At 41.7% G+C, this 24,105-nt stretch overlaps 3 protein-coding genes across 6 annotated transcripts in view; 1 reads left to right on the top strand and 2 right to left on the bottom strand.

Moving 5' to 3' along the window:
- Window positions 1-3,205: 3,205 nt before the first annotated feature.
- Window positions 3,206-6,361, bottom strand: LOC143151684 (uncharacterized). Its single transcript, XM_076321035.1, has 10 exons — window positions 6,272-6,361; window positions 6,180-6,227; window positions 5,785-6,072; window positions 5,509-5,693; window positions 5,413-5,463; window positions 5,331-5,367; window positions 4,938-5,268; window positions 4,652-4,842; window positions 3,987-4,385; window positions 3,206-3,898 (listed from the first exon to the last, which is right to left on the bottom strand). The coding sequence occupies exons 1-10, from the start codon at window positions 6,359-6,361 to the stop codon at window positions 3,323-3,325; spliced, it is 2,196 nt and encodes a 731-aa protein (XP_076177150.1). The 3' UTR covers window positions 3,206-3,322.
- The window catches only part of LOC143151698 (uncharacterized), a 30,619-nt gene continuing 11,756 nt past the window's right edge, over window positions 5,243-24,105 (bottom strand). The window contains exons 4-5 of one of the 4 annotated variants that reach the window (XM_076321058.1): window positions 6,502-11,534; window positions 5,243-6,418 (exon numbers count right to left, since the gene is read on the bottom strand). In XM_076321058.1, coding sequence (XP_076177173.1) covers window positions 6,374-6,418; window positions 6,502-6,636 — 180 coding nt within the window. In that variant the 5' untranslated portion in view covers window positions 6,637-11,534 and the 3' untranslated portion in view covers window positions 5,243-6,373. Of the gene's footprint in view, window positions 6,419-6,501; window positions 11,535-16,954; window positions 21,604-24,105 lie in introns of those variants that run through there. The other 3 variants (XR_012993406.1, XM_076321057.1, XM_076321056.1) reach the window with 3 other exon arrangements.
- Window positions 14,126-22,544, top strand: Pde8 (phosphodiesterase 8). The gene is made up of 20 exons (XM_076321034.1): window positions 14,126-14,137; window positions 14,209-14,239; window positions 14,348-14,433; window positions 17,727-17,786; window positions 17,915-18,105; window positions 18,193-18,252; window positions 18,351-18,417; window positions 18,540-18,707; window positions 18,832-19,046; window positions 19,123-19,286; window positions 19,832-19,962; window positions 20,105-20,209; window positions 20,290-20,492; window positions 20,602-20,880; window positions 20,944-21,070; window positions 21,167-21,307; window positions 21,571-21,732; window positions 21,790-21,919; window positions 22,102-22,169; window positions 22,296-22,544. The coding sequence occupies exons 1-20, from the start codon at window positions 14,126-14,128 to the stop codon at window positions 22,371-22,373; spliced, it is 2,478 nt and encodes an 825-aa protein (XP_076177149.1). The 3' UTR covers window positions 22,374-22,544.

The following is a 24,105-nucleotide window of genomic DNA, read 5'->3' as shown; positions in this document are numbered from 1 at the left end:
CGTAAATCCCACAGAGGAACAAACATTCACTGAAACCGTTCAACTTCACAGATTTCGCAACATCCTGATGTTTATTTATCATAAAGGAGGAGCAATCGAACAAAACTTGGAACTTTTCTTTCTCGTTCTTCGATTCATAATTTAAGAACGCATAATAGGGAATAAAAATAAATAAAAAAGAGAAGGGAAGAAAGCTACTCGTATTACTCGATATAAACGTATTGAAACGCGTCAATGTTGCATTCATATCTGTAATGCTATCCGTAGTATAATGCTATTATTTCTCAAGGTCTATGGTATATTTTGTCCGTGACCCGTGTAACACGAGAAATTATTCCCTTCGTTGTTCTTGTTATATTTCGACTACCTGACCGCGACTATTATCGACCGCGATGATATAGTTGTATACAATTGATAGAGTTGCCATTCTGAATCGGAGATGTCACTTCTAATCATTGGTACTTTAGAAGGGTCGGAATTTCAAATTGTGCGACAGTAACTCCCGTATTATGTGATATGTATCTCTTTTATATATCGTCGGTGATTAATTTTTCACGGACTCAGCTTTAATTTCTACACCTAATAGCCTTAATATTTTACTTTAGTTTCTACCGATAATGTAGGAAATGATGAAAATTGTAAATTGGTTCGCGAATTCCAGACGCGTGGTACACGATAAAGCATGTTTACCATGTTATTTTATGTCTCGTCTGTACTCTTTACTCTGTAACGGGTATCTTATATTCCAAGAAAGGAATGATCGAACGACACTCGGATTTTTAATGTTTTTTCTTTTTCTTTTGTAGTTTGGAATTGCATCGAGGGAAGGAAATAACAAAGGAAATAAAGGAAACGATTGTGTTACATAAGAACTTTTCTTTATCGTAATTTCAGTACTGGCGACCACTTTCTTAATCCTTTTTTTTCCACTTTTTTCTTCGTTTAACTTATTTTATTTGTTCTCTAATTTTAATTTGTACTTGTTTTTCTATGTTTACTTTTTTGTCACTGCTTCGTTTATTTTCTTTGTTACTGCACGACTGTATTTAATCACTAACCAACTTCATTTCTATTTTCTATCATGCCTTGACTTTAGGTTTCTCTTAGGTTTTTCTCGTCGCATCCGCCATGGGATCTTTAGTTAAGCTTAGAATAAGTTAGTTTTAAGGCCACCATGTACAAATATCTGTCATCTGCCGAGCAATTAACCAATCTTTAGTTTAATTTTGCTCGCTTCCTCGTCTCACAGTCCGGCCACCTCTGCTTGTTGCATAAGCAAGTGACCGGCCGTGGAGGTGGTCCGAACGGTCGATCGCCGTCACTTCCGGTGCGTCCGCTTCCAGAGAGAACATGTTACGAACGCAGGAGCAGGCATTTTTGCCGGTCTCTGTGGAAGCCTCCAGAATAAGACCCTCTCCTGGTGAACCTCTCGTGAATCAGGTCCACGCTTAGCGGCTGACATCGGAGTTGGGAGAAATGGGACACTCCTTTACGAAGTGGATGGTGTCGCTCGTTTTCTCTCGAATCGGACTCACTGAGGAGAAACGGGATCGAGCTAGTAGGACCAACTCCACGGTTCGCGTCGCGTCTTTCCCTACTTGTCTTAAATTAAAAAAACTTATTTACCTTCGTATTCTTACGTTTCATTCAAATATTCGGACATTCGTACGGGTTACAAAAATGTTCGGTGTTACAATATTACATTGTAAGAAAATTTTTATATCTTGATAGGAGACTATGTAAATTATGAAAATATGTACGGAACATTTCTAACGATTGCTTGTAAAATCGGTTAATAAAATAATTTTGCGCATATATGGTACATGTGGCGCCATCCGTGGTAATTCGCCCAAGTTTGTCGAGGAATAGTGTCTTTTTATATCGCTAGATGTCGACACAAGGACGATTTTCACGTTCTAGCAGATTTAAATCGTTTTTATACATAAACGAACAACTATATAGTACTTTAGAGACCTAACTTCGATCAATTCGTACCGTAGAATCACTGGCAATTGAAAAAGTTCATAATTCATCATAAATTCTTATATTATGTTAAAAAATTATTTATGTTATTAAACTTAATGTAAGAGATATATTTAACGGCTCAATTATACAGCTCGGACAATGAACGGAGACAATTTTGCGCATATATTGTACATGTGGCGCCATCCGTGATAATTCGCCCAAGTTTGTCGAGGAATAGTGTTTTTCTGTATCGCTAGATGTCGACACAAGGACGATTTTCACGTTCTAGCAGATTTAAATCGTCTTTGTATTTAAATGTTCTGTACATGTGTAATAATTTAAACAATCTCCTACGAAAATAGAAGGGTAACTGATTATACTTCTAGAAGCTGTGAACAATAAATTACGAACTAGATTTTCTGTAGGCTAAACGTAATCTCGAACAGTGGCAACTTTAACAATTTGATCAAGATTCGAAGTAAAAAAAAGATCAAGATTCGAGGTTAATAATATATTTGACGTAATATAAGAATTTATAATGAATTATGAACTTTTTCAATTGCCAGTGATTCTACGGTACGAATTGATCGAAGCTAGGTCTCTAAAGTACCAATTAGTTGTTCGTTTATCTATAAAAACGATTTAAATCTGCTAAAACGTGAAAATCGTCCTTGTGTCGACATCTAGCGATATAGAAAAACACTATTCCTCGACAAACTTGGACGAATTATCACGGATGGCGCCACATGTACCATATATGCGCAAAATTATTTTATTAACCGATTTTACAAGCAATCGTTAGAAATGTTCCGTACATATTTAATAATTTACATAATCTCCTATCAAGATATAAAAGTTTTCTTACAATGTAATATTGTAACACCGAACATTTTTGTAACCCGTACGAATGTCCGAATATTTGAATGAAACGTAAGAATACGAAGGTAAATAAATTTATTTAATTTAAGACAAGTAGCTTTCTTTCTTTTTCTAGTTTAACTCCACGACGATTCGGTGTATAGTACAGTGTGTGCGATCTGGACGTAATACTGAAAATGCGTGCAGTCGATCGAATTTGCTGTACAGCAACGTCAGCGGTATCTTTTATTTTTCAAATAAACGATAATTACTTTAAAGTGAAATTTCAATGTAAATCGAATAATTCTTCGTCGCGGATAATACCGAGCTAATTGGCTCCGTTATTGTATATTAGGAACAACTTTTTTTAAGGAAACGAAGCTACAGTTCCAATTTTGTTACAATGTATTTGTAGAAATTTGTATACAATTGTACTGGCACTACATCCATAGTTACCGGTGTTCAAATAGAAAAAGTATCGCACGCGTAAAGCATCGTGTTAATATTCTACAATATTCGTGATTTCGAATTCGCTGAGGAAGGGAGGACGGTAAGGTTTGTTCTCGTGCAAATGACTCGCTGGTATATTATCGTTCCGGCGAGGTAACGGTGAGGATAATAGTTCGGCATCGTTCGAAGCAGTCGTTGATTTTGTTTTATCGACCTCGAGCTGCTTCGCTGCTGAAAATGATTCCATCTTTTCGAAAACGTATCGAAGACCTTTCCGCAGTAGTTGATTTTCATCGTAAATTTTCGAACGAAGAGAATCGACCACAAGGACTTTGCTCCTGATATCGTTCAACCGAAGCGATGCTTGTTTCAACTCGTTTTCGGTTCTCGATCTTTCTTGCACCTCTGTGTGCAACAATACGTCGTTGCCCGATAATTCTTCCTTTAATTTACCGTTGGAATTGATTATGTCCAATAGCTGTAATTCCATGTCGAATAGATTCGTTCCCTCGAAGTTGCGTTCCTTCTTCCTCTTCTTTGTCTCCTTCGTTCGGCTGGAACTTGTTTGAAATCTCCAAAGTCTCTTCAGCGGACTACTCTTTAACGATCTACGGTTCAGTCTGTCCTAAATCCAAGTTTTTGAACGGTTAAATATATACGCGGGAAAAGTACGATTGCTTTTTGAAATAGAAAGAAGGCGATGGAAAACTTACCAATCGACACGTTCCACGTTTGCCATTCTTCGATACGGATTCGGAAATTTTGTTTCTTCTGAATACCTCTCTTAAAGAAGCGTTCTTCCAGTTTCGTATAAATCGTTTCTTCGTCGAGTTGGTGTCGACGGTGTCTCCACGCCTCCTCTTCAAAAGCTTCAAAACGACTTGAAGTGTGTTGATGTGTATGCGATTCCGGGCAAGATCCATGTGCGTGAGCACACCGTTCGTTTGCAAAAGTTTCACGATGGCCTCTGCACCGTGTTTACCAATGCCACAGTGTTTCAGGCTCAACGATTTCAACCAATAGTCGATGTTCAACGCGGTCGTTAATCGTTCGACGCCATTGTCCCCGAATTTTGGATTCTGGTTTAAAATCAACGTATGCAATCCCTGCAACTGAAAGATGAAATTAAAAAGGCACAGGTGGGATGTTTCGGTTTCCGATCCGCGATTCGGGTGTGTGCGAACACGAGGGTCGAACGGAAGGTAATCGTTTCGTTAACGGCTACCGCGACTATTTCACTCGGTGGAGGGACGATCGCGGTGACCGAACTAACTGTTTTCCAACGATTCGTCGTAACCGTGACGTTTAACGAAAGTTACGGTAGACGATGAGGTGATTACTTTCCGCGTAACCGTCGCGACAGAGGCGAGCAGCTCACCTGTTTCGCGGAGTGTTCCTCGCGAGACCGGAGGGAGGATTCCGTCCAAACGTTCTGCAACAAATCCGCTCTCCTCCTCTTTAAGAAGAGGGAGAGACTCGTGGCGCTTCGGTTCGAGAGCCGACATGCGGAGAGGTTCAGTACGCGAAGATTCGAATTGTTTCTCAAGCAACGCAGCAACGAATCGCAACCTGACCGATCGACGGAAAGTAAGAATGAAATATCCGTGGAAGGAACGAGTCAGGGAAAAGATCGTACTCGTTGGATCGGAACGAAGAACACCGACCGATGTCACCGATACGGCATCTCGTGAGCGACAGGTGCGTGAGCCTCTCGTTGTTCCTTAGACCGAAGCAGAGGACGTTCAGATACCTCGGCGTCAATGGAATCCCGTCGAGGGTGATCGAGGTGAGTCTCGGTGAGTCTCTCGCGCAAACCGCCACAGCGTCGACCAGGCACCGCAACAGGAAGTTCGTGTACAGGATCGGCCAGGATCGATCCTTACCGCACAGCCTGGACGTGCGCGATCGAAATGACACTCCGCGTTGCAGATCTCTCCTCTTTTCTTTTCCTTTCCTTTCCTTTCGTTCGTTCGTTCGTTCGTTCGTTCGTTCGTTCGTTCACCCCTGATCTCCTTTTCCCTATCCCCTCTACCCTTCTCTCTCTCCGTCCAACTCACCGGGCCAGGCGATGCCCCACCTGCAAGCTTAAACTTTCTGCGAGTAGTATCCGAAAAACTAAACGAAATGTGTCTCGCTTACGTAATTTTCTCGTACAGAAAAATTGCAATTTCTGGCCAATCGTTGAAATCACTAAAAATACCTTACACGTTGCGATATTTGTCTACGGATGCAAACATTTCTGAACCGAGGAATACGTCTACTTCGTAAAATGGAGATTTTGCTAGCGGTAACCGGAGAAAGAATAATTTCGATCGAGGAAATTTCAAGGGAAGTTTAAGCTTGGGGAAGCAACGATCGCGAACAAACCTTCGGGACCAATTTCCATAAAATGGAATTTGGTATCGTTTTTTCAACAGTCGCTACGAAATTCGAATACGTTCTCGGATCTTCCAAGTAGGGTAATTACCATAATTTCTCGAGCTTCTCTTCCGTGTTTACTTTCTCTCGTACCCTTTTGTACGGACTTCGACTGTACATATTAATTTTCGAGAGGCTTCGATTCTCCGCAATGCTATTCAATATCGGAGACCAATGCGTCAGACCTACGCGGTCCACGCGAAATCGCAAACAGTTGTCTTTCAAGTACGCTTGCACGGCAGATAGTGGTTTTACACACTTTCGTTGACACAGAACCTTGTTAAAAAGCGTCGTTAGTGTTACACGGCAACTCACTTCCCGATGGGACGTTAAACCTTCGGGACTAAAATCGTTAGCGCTCTTAGATACCGGGAGGAAGAGCTACCGAACGATGATCAATTATTGTGGCGTTACGTTGGCTAGGAAAATATTTTACATTAATGATGAAAAACACGACCGAATGCACGAATAATTGCTGCTACGCTGACCGATTGAAAACTACGTTCCAGTCTTACGTGTACACGTAACTCGACCAACTACGGTAACATTGTATTTGTTCGAATTATTTGATTTACCAAACCTTGTATAACCAACCAAACTGCCTATGAGCCGGTGTCCTCGTCTCTTTGCTAATCTGCATAATTTTTCCCACGTTCGATATCTTTCTCATCGATCGATTGCTTCATCGTTTACAACTTTGACATAAAATATTTAATAGTCTCGAACCCTTAAAACGAAAAATTCCAAGTGTCATTTCTCGGTAAAATTCATCGAAAATTGACAATTTCGGATTCCTGAACATTTGACTACCATCGTCTTCTTTGTTCGATATTTCGCTTCGTGCGCGTCGCTGGTGAACTTGCAACGATGCGCGACGAATCCAAAAGATACTTGTTCCTGGAACATTACAAAATTCTCAAAGCAAGGTAAAGATAAAATCCTCATTATTTAGCCATCTTCTCGATAACGTGTAAATTCCTTACCAACGGCACTTTGCGTCGAAGAAATATTCAATCTTTAAAAATGGATTACAAGCTTGCCGACAAAATAGAAAACTACGAAGATACCTTGATCGCTTCTATCGATTCTTTTGTACTCAACGTTGTTTCGATCGCGATTGTCGATCGATCGTTCAAATTTATGTAATAAAATTGAACCGTTGAACTCTCCTGCGAAGTCGCAATGTAATTATTTACGCGAACACGTAGACACACGAGTCTCTAAGATGTTTGAACGATATCAACGCATAAATGCAACTTACGATTGAAAATCGAGGAGCCAACAGCAATTATTAATAGCCACCTGCATAAACATTCGCGTACACCTTCTTCTTCTTGACACGATAGGAACGACCTTGTCTGTCTTTCTCTTATCAAATCGCGATGATGCGAGAAACTGGTTCACCTTTCCGTTTCAGTTCCACCAAGAGCAGAGGCGCGCAATTCCTGCATCGTGTCTTTCGTTCGAAATCGATCCTAAACGTTCGACTTGTAGGACAACGAAGGTCAACGATTACCAATTAAGATCGAATAACTCGCAACGAAACACCACGGAAAGGATAAATTTTATTTTACGCGTACAAGGGTCTCCTGGAACGAAAGCAACCGTGTAACGAGTACATCGATATTTCGAATCGAAAGGTACAATTATATCTCGCGTGGAAAGCAACGTGCAAGATCCATCCGTTCGTAGGAACGCTCGTGCTCGCGTGTACGCAACCGATGGTGCATATTGGTAAAATGTTATCCGTGAGATGCAAAGTTCCGTGTAAGGCATAAAGAGTGGAACGGTCGCAACCGGTACAATGGTTCGCGAGCAAAGATAAGTTACGTCGAGGAAACTAAAGCCCTCCCAGACGCGTAATCGCTTTGTACCACCGCGGTCTGTCTTCGCGCTGTGTAAACTACTACGGGTAATAATAGCTAACGATAATTGCTAGATCTTCCTGGTATTTACCACGCGCAAATTCTAGACACCTTCTATTCTCTTTGACTATCACCGAGCTTGTTACGTCTCTTCGCTTTCGTGGACCTCTTTCTCGTTCAAAGAGAAGAGACGTTCTCGTTCAGAGTTCTCGGACGTATGTGTATTATTCTTCGACCGATCGGTAAAGGGAAATACGTAACGCGACGATTCTTTCGCGAAGAGCGGATATTTTCGAAAAGGAAAAAGAATAGAAAAAAGAAAAGGACGTATCGCGCACTCTTCGTTTTTCGAACAATCGAGTTCCTTCTCGAATTAAAATTTCTCTCCTTTTCACGGATGCTTCAACGTTTCCCGAGTATTGTTCAGCGCTGTCGATTTTCCAGTTTCTGCGAAAAGAAACCGAATCGGTCGTGCAGGTACGGCGCGTCGCGTCGCGCCGCGGCGTTATTAGCCTTTCAAATTGAACAATACTTTCAAGGAGATTCTCCTGAATGTTTCGTAACGCGGTATTCGGAATCGAGGTGCACAAACCTATCCGGCGTCGTTGCGTGTTATCGCATCGATTGCAGCCTCTCGTGTCTTTGAACGTAGGTAACTGCGAATCGAAGAAACGATGTCGATCTTTCCGAACGAAAGTTACGGCGGACCGGTTCGATCGATCGACTACAATTATCTTTGCCCGATAATCGCGATCGATTCTATCGCGTTCTCTAAAATAATTTTTAAAGACTAGAATAGTTTCGATCGAACGATTTTTGCTCCTTACCGATATTCCGTGTATTTCGATGTATTTTCCATGTTTTTGGTACCGGCTTGGTTCGAAACGTTCTCGCGAGTTTCCCACCGAAAGAGCCGCGGTAGTTTTTCGAGCGTCGCGCGGTCGTGACTCGGTTCGCCGGTAGATAGGTATCTCGAGTTTCGAGACGTATTTCGCTAATAACGTCAACGTTATCGTACACTCGACGACCGATCTACGGCGTCGACGCACTCCCGGAGCGAATAAAATATTTGGCTAGGCACTCGAAAGAAGAGGGGAGAGGGCCAAAGGCATCCCGATTCGTAGTCTCTTCTCCTCGCGCGTCGACCTCGTGAAATCGCAAACTTTAGTCAGTAGTTTCGAGGCCACCGTGCCATCCACAACTGGGTCTAGCATTATTAAAACATCGCGCACATCTCCGAGCACCGTGTCGCTTAAGAATGGATCGACGATCGCGCGTCTGTTCACGGTTCATCGGTGACAATAGCGTCGACTCGTTCGGTTCTGGTCGTCGTTGTTCGATCGCGACAACGAACCGTCCGTTCGGTGCAGTGATCTCGTGAGGTGCGATAAACGAACGGACGGACGGACGGACGGACGGACGGATTCAATTTTTCATCGATCGATAACTTTCGTCTCCGCGTAACGCGCCTTCGAGTTTCCTCTCGATTCCTCGCGAGTGAATATTTCTTTCTTTGGAAACGATACACGTGTGTCGAATTATTTACGGAAAGTGGCTGTTTTTGTTTCTCTTTTCGGCGACCTTGGAGTCGAACTCTCCGGGGAGGGTAATCCGTTCGATGTTGCAAACGCGATCTCGATCGCTGCGCCTCGATGATTTCTCAACTTGGTCCGCTTCCAAAGGGAACGACCGTTCATTGACAACCTCGAACGCTCGGAACGATCGTACCGATTCGCGCATGTACCAACTGGATTCTAAATTCCCATGATATGCACCGAGAACGTGTTTGCGTTCGTCGACGTGTAATCTTCGATACGTCGTTCAAGGTGAACGGACAAATTTTGCGCGAACGGCGCTGGTGCGATCTTGCCGATCCGAAGGGAGTTTCCCACTTCTTCGGTGGAATGCTGCGCTTCGGATGCAACGTAAGAGTTTTTCAATTCTACGTAGACCTAGAGCATCCAAGTTTTCCAACGGAAGTAACTTCCCGGGTTGGCTTTATTTTCGATCATTTTTTCATTCGCGAGTTCCCGCTGTACCTCCGATGTCTCGAACGTGACGAGTCGCTATCCTCGAGGGAGGGTAGTTTACGGTAGCTTTTACTTTCGAAACAATTTGGAACTGCGATACACCGCAACTGTATTTCCTAAGAGATTTATATCAACTTCGAACGTATCGTTTCACGATTACGTACCCACGCTGCGACCAATTTACAAATAACGCTTCGTCGCTTGCATTCATGAATATTTATATCTCGTGTATTATGGTTGTCGTTGGTTGCGTCGTTTCCACGCTCGGTGTTTCCTTTGCTACCAGCAGTCTCGAACTCGTTCGACGACATTGAAGAGGGACGTTCGATTTCTTCGCGCCACGGAACCACATGTATATCGAAATCTCGTTTCGAATTAATTACGCGAGCCACGGAGTACTTCCTCCTTGCAAAATCTATACCTTTTGCGACCACGCGTGCCGATTTCATTACCCCCCTCTCGAACGCGTAAATGTGAACGTTATTCGCGCGCTTCGCCTCGATGTAATGTCGTTCGTTGGCATTATCGGAAGTGGTAACCTCGACGCTATCGATCGAACACCCGACAGCGACCAATTTTGTCTAGAATCGATCCGAACGGCTCTCGGCGACCATGTGGAAGAGGACTAAAGGATTCTGTGCAAAGTGAATACTTGCTCCGAGGATGGGATGCAAGCCCAGCGTGCTAGTGTGCTTGGAGGCCAAAGGCGACACGGAGAAAAACGAGGCGTTGGAAACCGACGAAGAGCAGCCAATTGCTGCAGGTATTTCATTTCTCGCCTCTTCTTTCGACAATTTTTCCTACCAGCGAACTATCCGTTGCGTTTTCTTCTTTAGTTTTCGATAAAGACTCTTCCAGGTGATACATCTTCACTGAAGAAAGGGACTTTGGTGTGATCCGCGCTCGAAAAGATCTCGAGAGTTCACCGTTGATCTTCCGTCGCGCAAGTTTTGCTTCCTCTTTCGTACCAATTCTCTCGCAAATAATCGATAACTTTCGTTTCACGTGTCAAGTTAACGCGTTTACGGACCTTTAACCGTTCCACGGGTATCGAATCGAATCGGTTAACCTATCCAGCTCCTGCGAGGGCACGATTCGGAAATTTTCTTTTTTCTCTGGTTAAGGTGTCCCGCGGCCCGCTAACGAGATACCGTTACGGTAATCTCGATTGGTTTTCTTTCGTGGGGATCGCGTTCGATCGTCGAGCGCGTTATTTTCGATGTCTCCAGTCTCCCGACGCAACAGGGAAAGCGGATTCTTCGACTCCCGGCGGGCATAATCGATCAATAAAAATAAATTGCAACGCGCCTGGGGTATTGCTGCGTCATCAATGCGTACTACGGTTCGCGAAGGTAGCCGCAGAGTACGTAACGTACATACTTCGGACGAACAGTGATTCTCCTTGACCTAGTCTACGCTCTGACCACGCTGTAGTCTTGACTGGAGTCGACTGTTCGCAACGTGAATTAATCGGGCGTGTACGATCGCGAGAAGCAACGCACGGTTCCGTCGAATCTCGATCGTTGCGAATCGTTCGGCACGTGCAATATCTTGTTGTCAAGGACCGATCGAACACCGTTACTCTATCGAGTATCCCTCGAGGGTATATTTCTAAGCAGGGCACCGTCGTGGACCGACTGGACACTAACTTATTTTCTACCGTTCGAGTTCTCGAAATCTTGCCTTTCGATGGAACGTTTGCTCTTGGTAATTGCGAATGGACGTTACCTCGACCTTTTTTTTAAAAAACGAGACCTTTCTATTAGGGAAAATAGTTTTCGTTGAACGTCATCGTTTATTCTTCTCTGTATTTACTTCTCCATCTAAATCGATTCGATCATCGTTCGAAGCAAGGACAACGTTCTTCCAACTTTCTTTCGGTGTCGTTACAATTTCTTTCTATCGTCCTTTCGTTCATCGCTATCTCTCTTTACCGTTGTTACGTACCCTTGAATAAATATGTAACGCGATTATTCACTCGAAAATGTTAACGACATTGTATATCTTTTCCAAATCTTATCTCACGCGTACGCGGTACTCGTTCAATATTATTGATCGCGAATTAATTACTCGGCACTACGTTCGATTTAATTGCCGTTTGAATGGCATTCGAAAATCTTTCGAGATAATTTGCAATTCAACGTATTCGTTGTTAAGCAATTTAATGCCAGAGGCGCGCACAATGGTGCGCAAATACCGAGATACTATATTGATTCTTTGATAAGACTGCGTATATTTGGGTCGATGGTTATGAATGCAAATCGGATACAGATAATGTCGGATGGCAATTCCATTCGGACCTTCGCGAACGCGCATGCGAATTAGTTGCGCGATTCGTTATTCAATGGGCGTTGATATTTAATACCGGGGAAATAAGCTTTCGAGGTGTTGGGACGTGACGACTATCTTCTAAGACGATCCGTAATTCGCGTAAAATTATTTTTTACAAATTTAACGAAAAGTGTAAACGATTACTTTGCTCTTACAATTTTGTTGTAGCTGTGCGGCAACTTTGAAAACTCGAAAATTTAACTTTCTCTTAGATGGAAAAAATAATTTTCCGATACAATGGAACACCATGGTTGAAAAGAACGCGTCCCGTTTAATTTGAACTAATGTTCCGTTTTCCGCATCGAGCAACGTGTTTACGTAAGTAACGATCTTTAATCAGCGTACGAGGATAACTCTCTTAACGGATACCTCTGACTTCGAGATTTTATTCAAGCACGATTTTCTTTGCGCGTGTTCGTATTTAACGAGCGTGTAGGTATCGTACCGCGAGTTTCTTCGACGACCCTATATCTCGTTCCTGAGGCCACTCACTCGCGAGCAGAATTTTAACCCGCAGAATTTGGTTCTCCCGGGCAGTCGTTGTCTTCGAGCCGTTTGCAACGCATCGTTCGGTGTGTGGGCCGATTTTTTCCCGTACTTTCGAACTCGTGATTTTAATATTCAACGCGCTCCGTTCGCTTGCAGCTGTCGAGTGTTATTTACATAGAGTTCTTTCTCGAGAAACAAAAAAACAAAAAAAAAAAAGAAAACGTGTAATATGGAAAAAGTGAACGGTGTAATTCTCGGTGTAACGTTCAAATAAACTTACGAGCGGAATATACTGTTATTCGTTTTTGTTTCGATCTTACGTTACAGCAAAGATAGTGTGCCTCGAATGTACGTGGACGAAGAAACGAGTAATTTTATTTTCACCAGTCACTTATTTAAAACGCATATATTTTGGACAATCCCGTACTGCTAACAAAGTAATTAGTCGACCGATGCGTATCGAGACAGTGGCGTAATTAACGTTGCTAAACGATTGAGTCGTATTGATCGTTGCACTTCGATTTCGAAAAAATTCGAGCGACACGACGACAACGATTTTATCGTATGTACGTTATCTGTTTTGCGTATACTGTAAAATTGCATCTTTAATTTGCAACGTTAAAAATAAACGTTCCTCGATATTATAATATTTCTTTTTTCAAAATGATATCATTAAATGTATTTGCACAGGATTATACGATACATTTCCAAATAGTTGTTTTCGTACGGGCAATAGTCGATTGTTACATCGATCGCCAGTCACTATACTTTCGTTGGATATTCGAACGCTACGAACTAGCGTCGTTAACATGAAGACGCAATTAATAAAATATCAATGCACATCTGTACCGTTGCGAAGTTAACAATTTAAAAATTCACATGGCATCCCCACCGAACAAGTATTTCTTTCCTAATCAAGATGAAGATACTTTGGAGGACATGTTGCTTAACGATGGTACGTAAAGAAATTTCTTGTCCGTTCCTCCAATTCTGTTCTACTTCGAAGAAGAATACCATTGTATCGTTTCAATAATAACTTCACCATTGACCGCAGAAATTACGCGAGGGCGAAAAACGATTAATACGTTTTAAAATGTAATTCGCATCGTATGTTCGTACGACACTGGGATTAAAAAACTGGAAATCGATTCAATCGATGATCGTAAATAGCAAGTGTCGATCAAGAAAGTATGTAGGTATCTTTAAAACGTATTCTACATTTTGGCTAAAAACAACCGTGTGCTTGTCCCTATACTGTGCTCGCTATGTCCAATTAAGACGGCCTACTTTCGATCGATTATCTTTAAACTCTGATCCATTCGAATCGCTGAACGATCCTGTCGTAAAACGCGAACATAAGTTTTGCACGCTCGATCTCGTCGAACACCCCTCTGAAACACAATAATATTCGTAGAATCGTTTGCTTCTCGTTTCAACGAGAAAAGTAACTAAATTCTATCCAAACGAATAATTCTACGTCAAATTATTTAACTTGGAAATAAGAAATCAAAATTAGCACGAAATAACATTCTCTGCGAAACGAATCGGCCTGCCAGTTCCTGTTAATTAGGTATACGGAGAACTTTAGAATGTTCTTTGTGATCGTATCGACTAAATTAATCTCCACTCGGCGATAGAGATTAAAAACAATCATCGATCAGTTTCGTAAACTAGTTTTAATTGTCGATCCACTGATCTAGAATCTTCTCGTGGCATTGTATGCGTAATCCGGTTCTTAACCTATCGCGTTATTATTATCGAAATATCGATTGATTGCTCGGCCAATAAATCGATTTGTAAAGCGTATTGAAACACGGCTTACACACATCGATTGTACGAATTAATCTCCGATCGATACCCTCACCGTTATCAGATACCGCTAGACTTTTAAATTTTCACTTCGAACGAATTACAAAATTACACACGTATGTCTCTTTTAAGGGAAATCGGAGTACGATCTTTTAAGAGGCAAGCCGTCGTTCGAAGACATTACGGATGCGGACCAGGATGTCGACTATCCAATAACCGTGAGCAATTAATTTATACCGTTATTTTTCTTTCGGTTTCTTTTGTTTGGTTCTCAATTTTTTTTTTTTTGCTAGAAAGGATCGGTACTGCGAACGGTAACCGATCCTATTCACGAAATATGCTGCAATTGTAACGACGCAATGGACGCTATCGTCTATGCAACGCTTCAAAGTGTTGAACTCGTGAAAATATTGCTGCCGCATCGATATCACGATTCTTGTAACTGCAATCAAAGATAACGGAGCAGAAGTGATGCCTTAGTTCGTATTTTTGAAGGCAGACAAGAGACAATCGAATCCAAACTGTTTCTTGTTACTACTTCTCGAGAAATATTACACCGCACTAACGGCGATTAATACACAATCGATACCTTATGGTTTTTCTTTTATTATTACGCCCGGGGAAGCAGTTGCAACAAGATCACGATACAGTTTCGTTTTACACTTGTATTTTTAATAATCTTTTCATTGTGCCGCGTTTGTATCGCAAACGTGTATATAACCGTCCTTTTTCGTTACTCCGATTATTTAGTATTTTCCTTAATGCGAGGTAAAAATCTGTGTAAAATTCTTTACACGAACGTTGTATCGAAGCATCGATCACTTCGTCAACTTCGAGTACGAAAAGAGGTCGAAGGGCTGAAACTGGGCCATCGATTACCAAACAGGAGAAGGGAGAATCTGAACGGGAATTAATAGAGGAAAGGGATAGAGAAACAATACAGCCGACTGGGGGAAAAAAAAAACACGAAGCGTCAGTCTTTCCATTTTCCACGCAGCTTAACCTTGCGATCCATAATTATACCCTTTGGCAATACCATAATCGCGAACCGTTTCATTCCGTGCAGGTGCACGATTCCCAACGTGTCGCGCGGTCTTGTGAAAATTGCATCGTATGTTTTCATTGAAGTTTTCATCGACAATAGAAACTAAGTCGGCTGCTTAAACATTAAACGGCTCGGCTCCTGTCGAGCTTTGATTATAGGTCTAGCAAACGGTGTACATGTCTACGCGAAGGGTAGAAACTGGTAAACGAATTATTAATGATCTCGGTGCATCCTTTCGTTTCCCTGGTGTGTGATCGAAATCGTACATAAACAGGGTATAAATTGCTGTCCGTAGACAGTATATAGACACAACTGGAGCGCAGTCTCAGGAATCGACGTCTTGCGTAATTCGTCGTCGACGAAGAGAAGCTTTTGGAGGTGTCACCGTTCGTGTTTCGAAACACCGCGAAGCGCCACGAAAACGCAACGGTATTTACTACCGCACTAGTCGTATCTGTGTGGCAACGGGTTGAACGAAACATGCTTTTCTTCTTAATTTTACTTTCGACGCAACGAATCGACCAACGTTTCACGGAAAAGAATTACACCGAACAACTTTTTTGCTCGGAAACTTTGTCGCGTACAATTTTTTATTTTGCGCGATCGTTGGCGGACAGGCTACGCTTTTTTTCTTCTCGAACGTTTTTTTTTTAAATTCGTTTCACTTTGTTTCAACGTCGTTTAATAGGAATGAGTCGATACTCGGATTTAGCGGTTTTATTGCGATCTTACCGTGAACAGTTGTTTATCCGCTACGTTTATCGGGAGAAAAATGACGATACCGTTTCTCGCAATGCGAATCTATTATCGACTATTTATACGATACACAAACACAAATAATAATTGTACGAAGGTACTCTAGTTCTCCGGAGAAGCTTCGTTATCGGAAGATATACGGAGGCTTCTGCTTCGGATAGTATAACGACGCGTAGCGAAAGAACGATAATCTGAACCCGCGACGCAGCGTGCCCTATCAGTGTCGCGATGGACGTCCGCGAACGTGTTCTCCGATCGACGTACCTCGCCCATCGATCTTTCGCGCTCTCGGTGTTTTAAACGAAACCAATATACACGATCGGTAAATTCTAGCTTCGATTAACGATGCAAACGAACGATATTTACGCCGCGGACGCAGGCTAATTGCGATCATGGAATTAATTTCGGAACAACGATCGAATAGATCGACCTCGTGCCAACAGTTCTGTCGTGATAAAGTATGCGTTATTGTCTACCGGGTGCCTGTTGATCGCGTCGTGACAATCAACGACTCTAAACGCGTCGGTTAATGAGCGATTAAGAATGAACGAGAAAAGACGATCCACGCAAACACCGATATACGTTTGTCATACTACGGACTGTACGAAGGACATTTACGAAGAATCGCCGGGTCCGTGGTATAGGTGGATTTTCGATGTAATGTGCGGCAGTGTTCGGAAAAAATGGTACGCGAGACAGTACGGAATGAACGTACACGAAATAATTTCGACTCTCGTGTCGCCAACACAGGTACGATCCATTTGTTTTCTACAACTGACCGTATTCTACGTATTAAATAAACGAAGTACGCGTTTACCGCGATATCGGGAATGCAAAGTCTCGTTATTCGCGATAACGTGCGACTGTTGTCCTTTCGATCTCGAAGAGATCTTTTCTTTCTTTTTTCGGTGTTTCGATAGAAATGAACGATGCGAATGTAAAATCAAGAATCATTTTTATTCCAATTACGCGAACACACGACGTATAAACGTATGTACAGTCTCGACGTTCACAGTTTACGCAAAAGGACGACGTAATTCCGAACGTAATTCAATTTTTCATCATTGCGCAGGCATATTACGTGTTCGAGGTACGTTCGTGAACGGTCCTGACAACGATACGAGATCGTTACAGCGCGACACGACTCGATCGTACCTCCAACTTGAAACGTTTTCGTGCGCTCAGAATAAAATTCGCTACCGAGGGATAAATGATTCCCTTTCCAGCGTTTAAGAAACAAAACGGAACGTCTCTTGTAAACTGTATCGACGTTAAATTGTCGATCGATCGAAATATTCCTCACGGTCTCGTCCTTTCGTCCTTTCTCGCAAAACGGCCAACTTCGTTTTGTCACGAGCACTTTGTCTTTCGATTCGCTTGTCTCTGCGAAGCTAGCTTTAACATCATGCATAGGTTATACTACGAGCGCACAACTTTTAAGATCGAGCACGGTAGTAAATACGAATGAAAAGCTCGAGATCTCGATACGAGAGGATCATAAATGTGAATGAATCTCCACGTGCGCGACGACGTGTGAAAGTAAACAATACTCGACTCGAGTTGGAATCCAGCAATAACGAGTATACATTAGCGGTACATTCGCTTTTAAAATTTTAAATCTTAGCGGTGGAAGTATTTTAATTTCGTGCTCAGAAGTTAACGATCGGTACATGCGATCCGCGAAATTCGTTATCTTTTCGTGCATTACAGAAAGGACTGCAAGATATCGAGGATTATCCGTTAACGAACACTGTTCCTAGTCTCATAAAAGTAAGTAGTTCTTCTGGGTATCCGTTCTATCGGTACAATCGAGTGTCGATGATAATTTATGTCGACGTTTCTGGATTTATCGAACAATTTATTATTATTGATTTCGAATCGAACTCCTCGAACGTCAGATATTGTTGGTCTTCTTCAAAGATGACCAGCAAATGGATATTCTCGCTGCCTCTTCGAGGAGATTGGGGTGGAGCGTGACGGTAGCGAAAGACGCGGAAAAAGCGGTCGAATTTTTCCAAAGTCGGATCCACGAGCTAATAATCATCGATCGTCGAGGACAGCGCGACGTGGAGGCCGACACAATTTGTAGGTACGGTAAAATATCGACGGAGATTTTTATCGAGCACCTCGAAGAATCGAGAGATTCGAATTAATAGATCCGATTGGTTCGTTTCAGAGCGATCAGGGCCAATTCTATTTACCACAATTCCGTTATCATAGCTCTTGTGAAAAAATCGTAAGTTAAAAATAGTAATTTTTTCGTTGAACGTTTCTTTGTTTACGCAGTACATTTCGCATTATCGTTTGATATTTTTCCTCTGGAAACTTCCACAGGTACTTCTTGTATACCGACAAAGATAAAATCGTGGCACTGGACTTACTGGAAACAGGATTTAACGGAGTGAGTAGTCATTAGAACTGTCGTATCTCTACGATATACGGAAAACACAGATTAAACATGGACGGTTGTTTTTTTTTATCTCAAACGGATAAAAGTCGTTCGTCCTCTCTTGTATTTTCTAGGCATTGATGGAATGCTCCCACGAGGGTATACTAATAAACGAATTAGTGGGAATTTATACTAGCGCGTTACTGCCAAGAAGTCAACTTGCGGCTGCCAGCGCGCTTTACGTAGCTCTCGACAGATGCCGTGACATGGTACACGTGACGAACGATAAACACATTGTACAGGTAACGTGAGTAACGAACAATTTCTTGATTGCGTTACCTAAGCAAGTGGATGAAACTGCTTGCACCGTTTAACACTCGCGGTATTTGTCATGACTATATTTATTATTTTTTTCCCTCGTTGCAGTACGTTAATAAAATCAGCGAAAAGTTACTAGGCTATAAGACGAGCGAAATGTTAGGGAAGAACATAGGGGAGATAGTGTATTACGAGAACTTTGTTCTCATGGAGCAACAGATCAGCAAGGGTCGAGAATTCGAAGGAAACATGAACTGCAGACGGCAGAACAACCGAATGCTCGTTATCAACTGCAGGGTAATACCTTTCAGTACCATGTTGAAGTAAGTTGTTCGAAACGCAATACCGTAAACGCTTTCTATTGTTCGCTAGTTGATTTTCATTGAACTATTCTCTCAGAAAACCGACTCACTACATATACATATACGACACGACGTATCTGTCGGAAAACATAAGCCCCCTTAGTCCGGTTCCTGTCACGTCGCAACCGCTCTTCCCTAAAGTGAGTGTTACACAGACAACACCGAGAAGGCCGTCCGATGTCAGATCTAATACTACCGAGGGTAACGTCTCGTTCCTAGTTTTCATTTATCTCACGTTCTCCGGACTTTCGGTTTACTCGCTCGTCAAGTTCGCTCGAAAGCAAAAGTAAAGTAGAATAACCCGATAAATTCGACACCGTTCTTCCCAGCTTTTTACAACGCCTTACGATTCGCAACGTAAAGCAACGATAACGAATCGCTGCCGAACGTTGAAAACGGTGACCAATTTATCGTAAATGTCCGAGCCAAAAATCTAATCGATCGAATAAAACCAGTCGTATTGCACGCATCTCCGGTATCTTAAATTTCGATCGACACATGGAGCTAAAAATCAGGCCATTGGAGATTCGTTGACACGTTGAACGAGATTTTTTTTTAATGTAAGGATAACCGGTGCGCGCTCGATATCGGTAATCGTCTATCACGGTCGTAAATACGCCCGTAGAGTTAATAAACAGAGCGAACTAGGACAGCTGCCGTGGTCAGTGATATTTGCCCGATCTCGAGACGATCGTTGCACGATCGAAACTCGACGGTACTAGAAAATCGTAGCCTCTCGTTTACAGGCCGTAGACGATCCAGTTTGCAAAAGCTACACTCATTGCAATTAGAAGCACCCATCACGAAAGTGATCACCCTCCTCTCCAACGCGATCACAGAATCCACGAGCCCCGAGACAGCAGCGCAAATCGATAAGGTATTTATAAACTTTATCGCTATCCATTTCCATTGAAAAAACTGTTTGCATTTGTACGATACAAAGGTCGGTTCTTTGTTTCTCGCTGCAACACTTGTTTACCTAGAAATGGAACTTGATTTTAACTCGATGAGCCTTTCAGGCGATAGAGATGCTCAAAACCACCGAATTGTACGCGCCGAATCTTAAGGAGGATAGAAACTACACCGATCCGGTAGCGACTGATCTCGTCGGAGCGTTGCTCGCCGTAAGCATTTATCAATTTCATTAAAAAGTATCCGTGTCTCGCGGATAATTTCGACGTTCAAATATCACTGATGGACGCAGTCGCCGCGAAGGACATGGGAATCGAGGAGGTCTTCGGCGGAATCTACGCGACAGAACGCGATCAAAGCTATCGCAAATGCTTCGACCACTTTGCGTATGCAGGTCAAGGGTTTCCGTGGCTCTCAGGAGATCACGGAAATACTGGAGAGATGTTTCGAGTGGAATTTCGATGTATTTAAGCTCGAAGTTCTAACAGAGAATAGGTACGAGTACTCTCGAGTATGTTTCGCGATAAAGATTCTACGCTACAATTTTCCATTCTTTGTTCTATCCTAATTGTACCTAGCTTTTCATCCGTGCAATTCGTTACAGGCCGCTACTCTTCTTAGGAACAACCATCATGAATCAGTTTCGCGTACCAGCCAGATTAGACTGCGACGAAAGGACTTTACAGAATTGGTTGACTTTGATCGAAATGAATTATCGGGCTGAAAATACTTATCACAATTCAACCCATGCTGCGGATGTTTTGCAAGCTACCGCCAGATTTATGCGATCCGAGAGACTCAAACAAATTCTGGAACCTTTGGACGAGGTCGCGGCTTTGCTTGCGGCTGCCGCTCACGATGTCGATCATCCGGGCAGATCGAGGTAAATGCGAATTCTAATTTCAAACGAACAACCGGAAAAAGATTCAATTCGAACTCGTTTCAGCCAGTTTCTCTGCAATGCCAACAACAAGTTGGCGATTCTTTACAACGATACGTCCGTGCTTGAATCGCATCACTCGGCCCTGACGTTCAAGTTATCGTTATCAGAGGATAGCGTCAATATCTTCAAAGTGAGTCTTGCGCAAAATCGATTAACTTCGCGAGTTGTGTACTTATTTAAGAGGATCCAGATGCAAGTAGGACAAACGAGATATTTGATTTTCTAGAATTTAACACGGGACACGTACAAATTGGTCCGTCAAAACGTGATAGATATGATTCTGGCTACCGAGATGACGAAACACTTTGAACATTTGGCAAAATTCATGAACGTTTGCAGCTCAAGGATTGGAGGTCCATCGATAGACGTACGAATGCTTTTCTTCGACAACGACGTACCTACGTAGATTTCAACTGGCTTTGGTTTCACTCCACATTTATTTTGCCTTTACCAACGTATCAATAGTATACACTGTTTAACTAGTTTTACGTTTCGAGCCCGGTTGTGGGGCAAAAAAATGTATTAAAGAAAAAACAACCCGGTATAAAATGCACGGAAGAATAGTATAAACACTATTACGCGCGTACATTTGTCGATCGTATTGTTGATGTCGATAAAATTTTAACACAGGAGTATGCGGATTCCTTGGACATGTCCGTCGTGCTGCAACCAGAAAACGTACTATTGGTCAAAAGAATGATGATCAAATGCGCGGACGTGTCGAATCCGACTCGACCATTGAAGTGGTGTCTCGAATGGACCAGACGAATCGCAGAGGAGTACTTTAGTCAGGTAAAATTTACTTTTGAAACATTTTTTCCAAAGCTACTTTTAATTCTTCTTTCGTAGACCGACGAAGAAAAGAAATTGAAGCTGCCCGTCTTAATGCCGATGTTCGACAGATCAACATGCTCGATACCAAAATCGCAAATAGGTTTCATCGATTTTATCATAAACGACATGATCGAAGCGTGGGATGGTTGGTAACAATTTTTCTATATACGAACCCTTTCGATGCTAATTGTAAGATTTGTCGATTCGATGTACGCTGTATAAGCTTTGTAAGCTTTGTACAATTCAAAGTGTTTGTTGCAACACCCAAAGGGTTAACAACGTTTTTAAGATTCTACGAGAGTTGCGCGACTATTGTTTTTGTTTCAGCGTTTATCGACATGCCAGAGATTGTGGGGTACATGCAGCAAAATTACGAAAAATGGAAAGAATACAATGTAAAGATTTCTAATTTTTAAATTTCTTTTTAGCCTATATATCTATACATACTCTTGAAACATTTTTTATTCGATTATTATGTTTTACCGTCTTTCGTTAAATTATCATTTTATCATTTTAAACAGGAAAAAGGCATATCGACTCTACAGGATATTGAGAAACTACAAATGTTACCCGAATTGCTCATACATCGATTTACGTGACTCATCGAAAAAAATCGATTCTCCCGTTTTTTTCGTCCATCTCTACAGATTTACGCTGCGAGTTGCGTAACGATTTGTAAAATATCCGTAATATTTAAGAATAGAGTAATGTCGCACAATACGTCGTACGCTTGTAAGTTTCTTTTTTTAGCAAATATTATATGTAAATTTCATTCACGTTCAGTGTTCTTGTTCCAATCGCTCCTCTCTTATCCCAACTCTTCGCAAAGTTTAATTTTAAACTCGTGGCACCGCGGAATGAAACGGCTGGTCGTATAAATACTTTGTTTATTCATTTCTTTCCCTGAATGTCAACGTACAGAATTTCTAGACATTGCGTGCACAACATTTTCAATTTTAGCGATTTAAAAGTATACTTTGCTACCATCCAGATGTACTACTATGTACCATCCAGATAAATTTTAATTCGTGTTTGCCGTTTTAACTTTTCATCGAATTTTCGAAAACTCGCGCTACATTTCTTTAATACTTAACAGTTGTATTATCTTTTCTTTCAAAGGAAGGACTTGGTTTTACTTTTAAATTGAAAACTCGTTTATGTCGGATATTCACTTTATTGTTTCTCAGCCAATAAAAGAAGTTCGAGTACTAATAGCTAGGTGTTGCAAAACGTTACAGTACAAAATAGGATGTAATAAGTATGTTCGGATCGGCAAGAGGTTTTAATGCATAATTTTTATAAATTTTTAAGAGAACGACACAGATTTTTGCAATTAAATAGCCCGTTTTTGTATACGATGCCTGCACGGGGGAAACAACCTAATTGAATTTCTATGCTGCCGTAGGTAAAGCATCGAATATGCGTATGCATCATATTTTAGGATCTAGCAACAATTTTCGTTACCGTAACGTAAGCAACGGAGCAAGACGTAGCGTAATCGGTGAAAGCCATTGTGCAAATGTTACAAGAATCGATACAAACATGTTACTAAGTCACAGAGTACAAGGGAGATTACAAACACTAATTCACAGTATGTATTACTTATTACTTTTGTATATGTGTACCATCACACGCAGAGTAACCATTATGGGAGTATTCATTTGGGTGTATTCGTTTCTCTATTTGGGCACCCGAATAATCAAAACCGAATCGTCGTTTTATTCAGTATCAAAGAGACACGTAGAATTTTCAGCCTAACAGACGATAGAGACAGAGATTGATTCACGCATATTTTCGTAATAACAAAGATTTGAAAAATCGATCAGATTTGCCTGACAACACTTAAAACATGGAAGGTCGGATAAGTATATATTTGGTTTTATCGATTAACGTATTTCTGGTAGATTACGCGTATACCTAATCGTTATTAATCATATTAATCCTATTATTATCACTATATAATGCCGCACAATATTAGGTACTTATCTTAAGTATCTCAATATTAGGTCAACTTAAAAATAAATTATATACGTACACCCTGAACAGAGTAGTGTTTCTCGAGCTAATACTAGATTAGAACCGGTAACCAGCTAAAGAAGAACCAGGTAGGTGAAATTCGGACGTCCTTATCTCCCTTCGTGAAGCGGGGCTTGGCTATGTTTATATCGAAGGAAAGTATGTAAAACTGAGAACCTATCAGAGCGAATAAGGAAACTGCGATCGAATGAGAAACGGTTAACATCTAACATTTAAGATTAGCATTAGCGTATTAGCATTAGCATATTAGCATAAGCATTAACATTAATATTAACATTAACATTAGCGTATTTG

The sequence above is a fragment of the Ptiloglossa arizonensis genome, chromosome 9, assembly GCF_051014685.1.
Source record: "Ptiloglossa arizonensis isolate GNS036 chromosome 9, iyPtiAriz1_principal, whole genome shotgun sequence".
Taxonomy (NCBI): domain Eukaryota; kingdom Metazoa; phylum Arthropoda; class Insecta; order Hymenoptera; family Colletidae; genus Ptiloglossa; species Ptiloglossa arizonensis.
The sequence above is the reverse complement of the archived record's forward strand: the minus strand, read 5'-3'. Positions and strand labels throughout refer to the sequence as shown.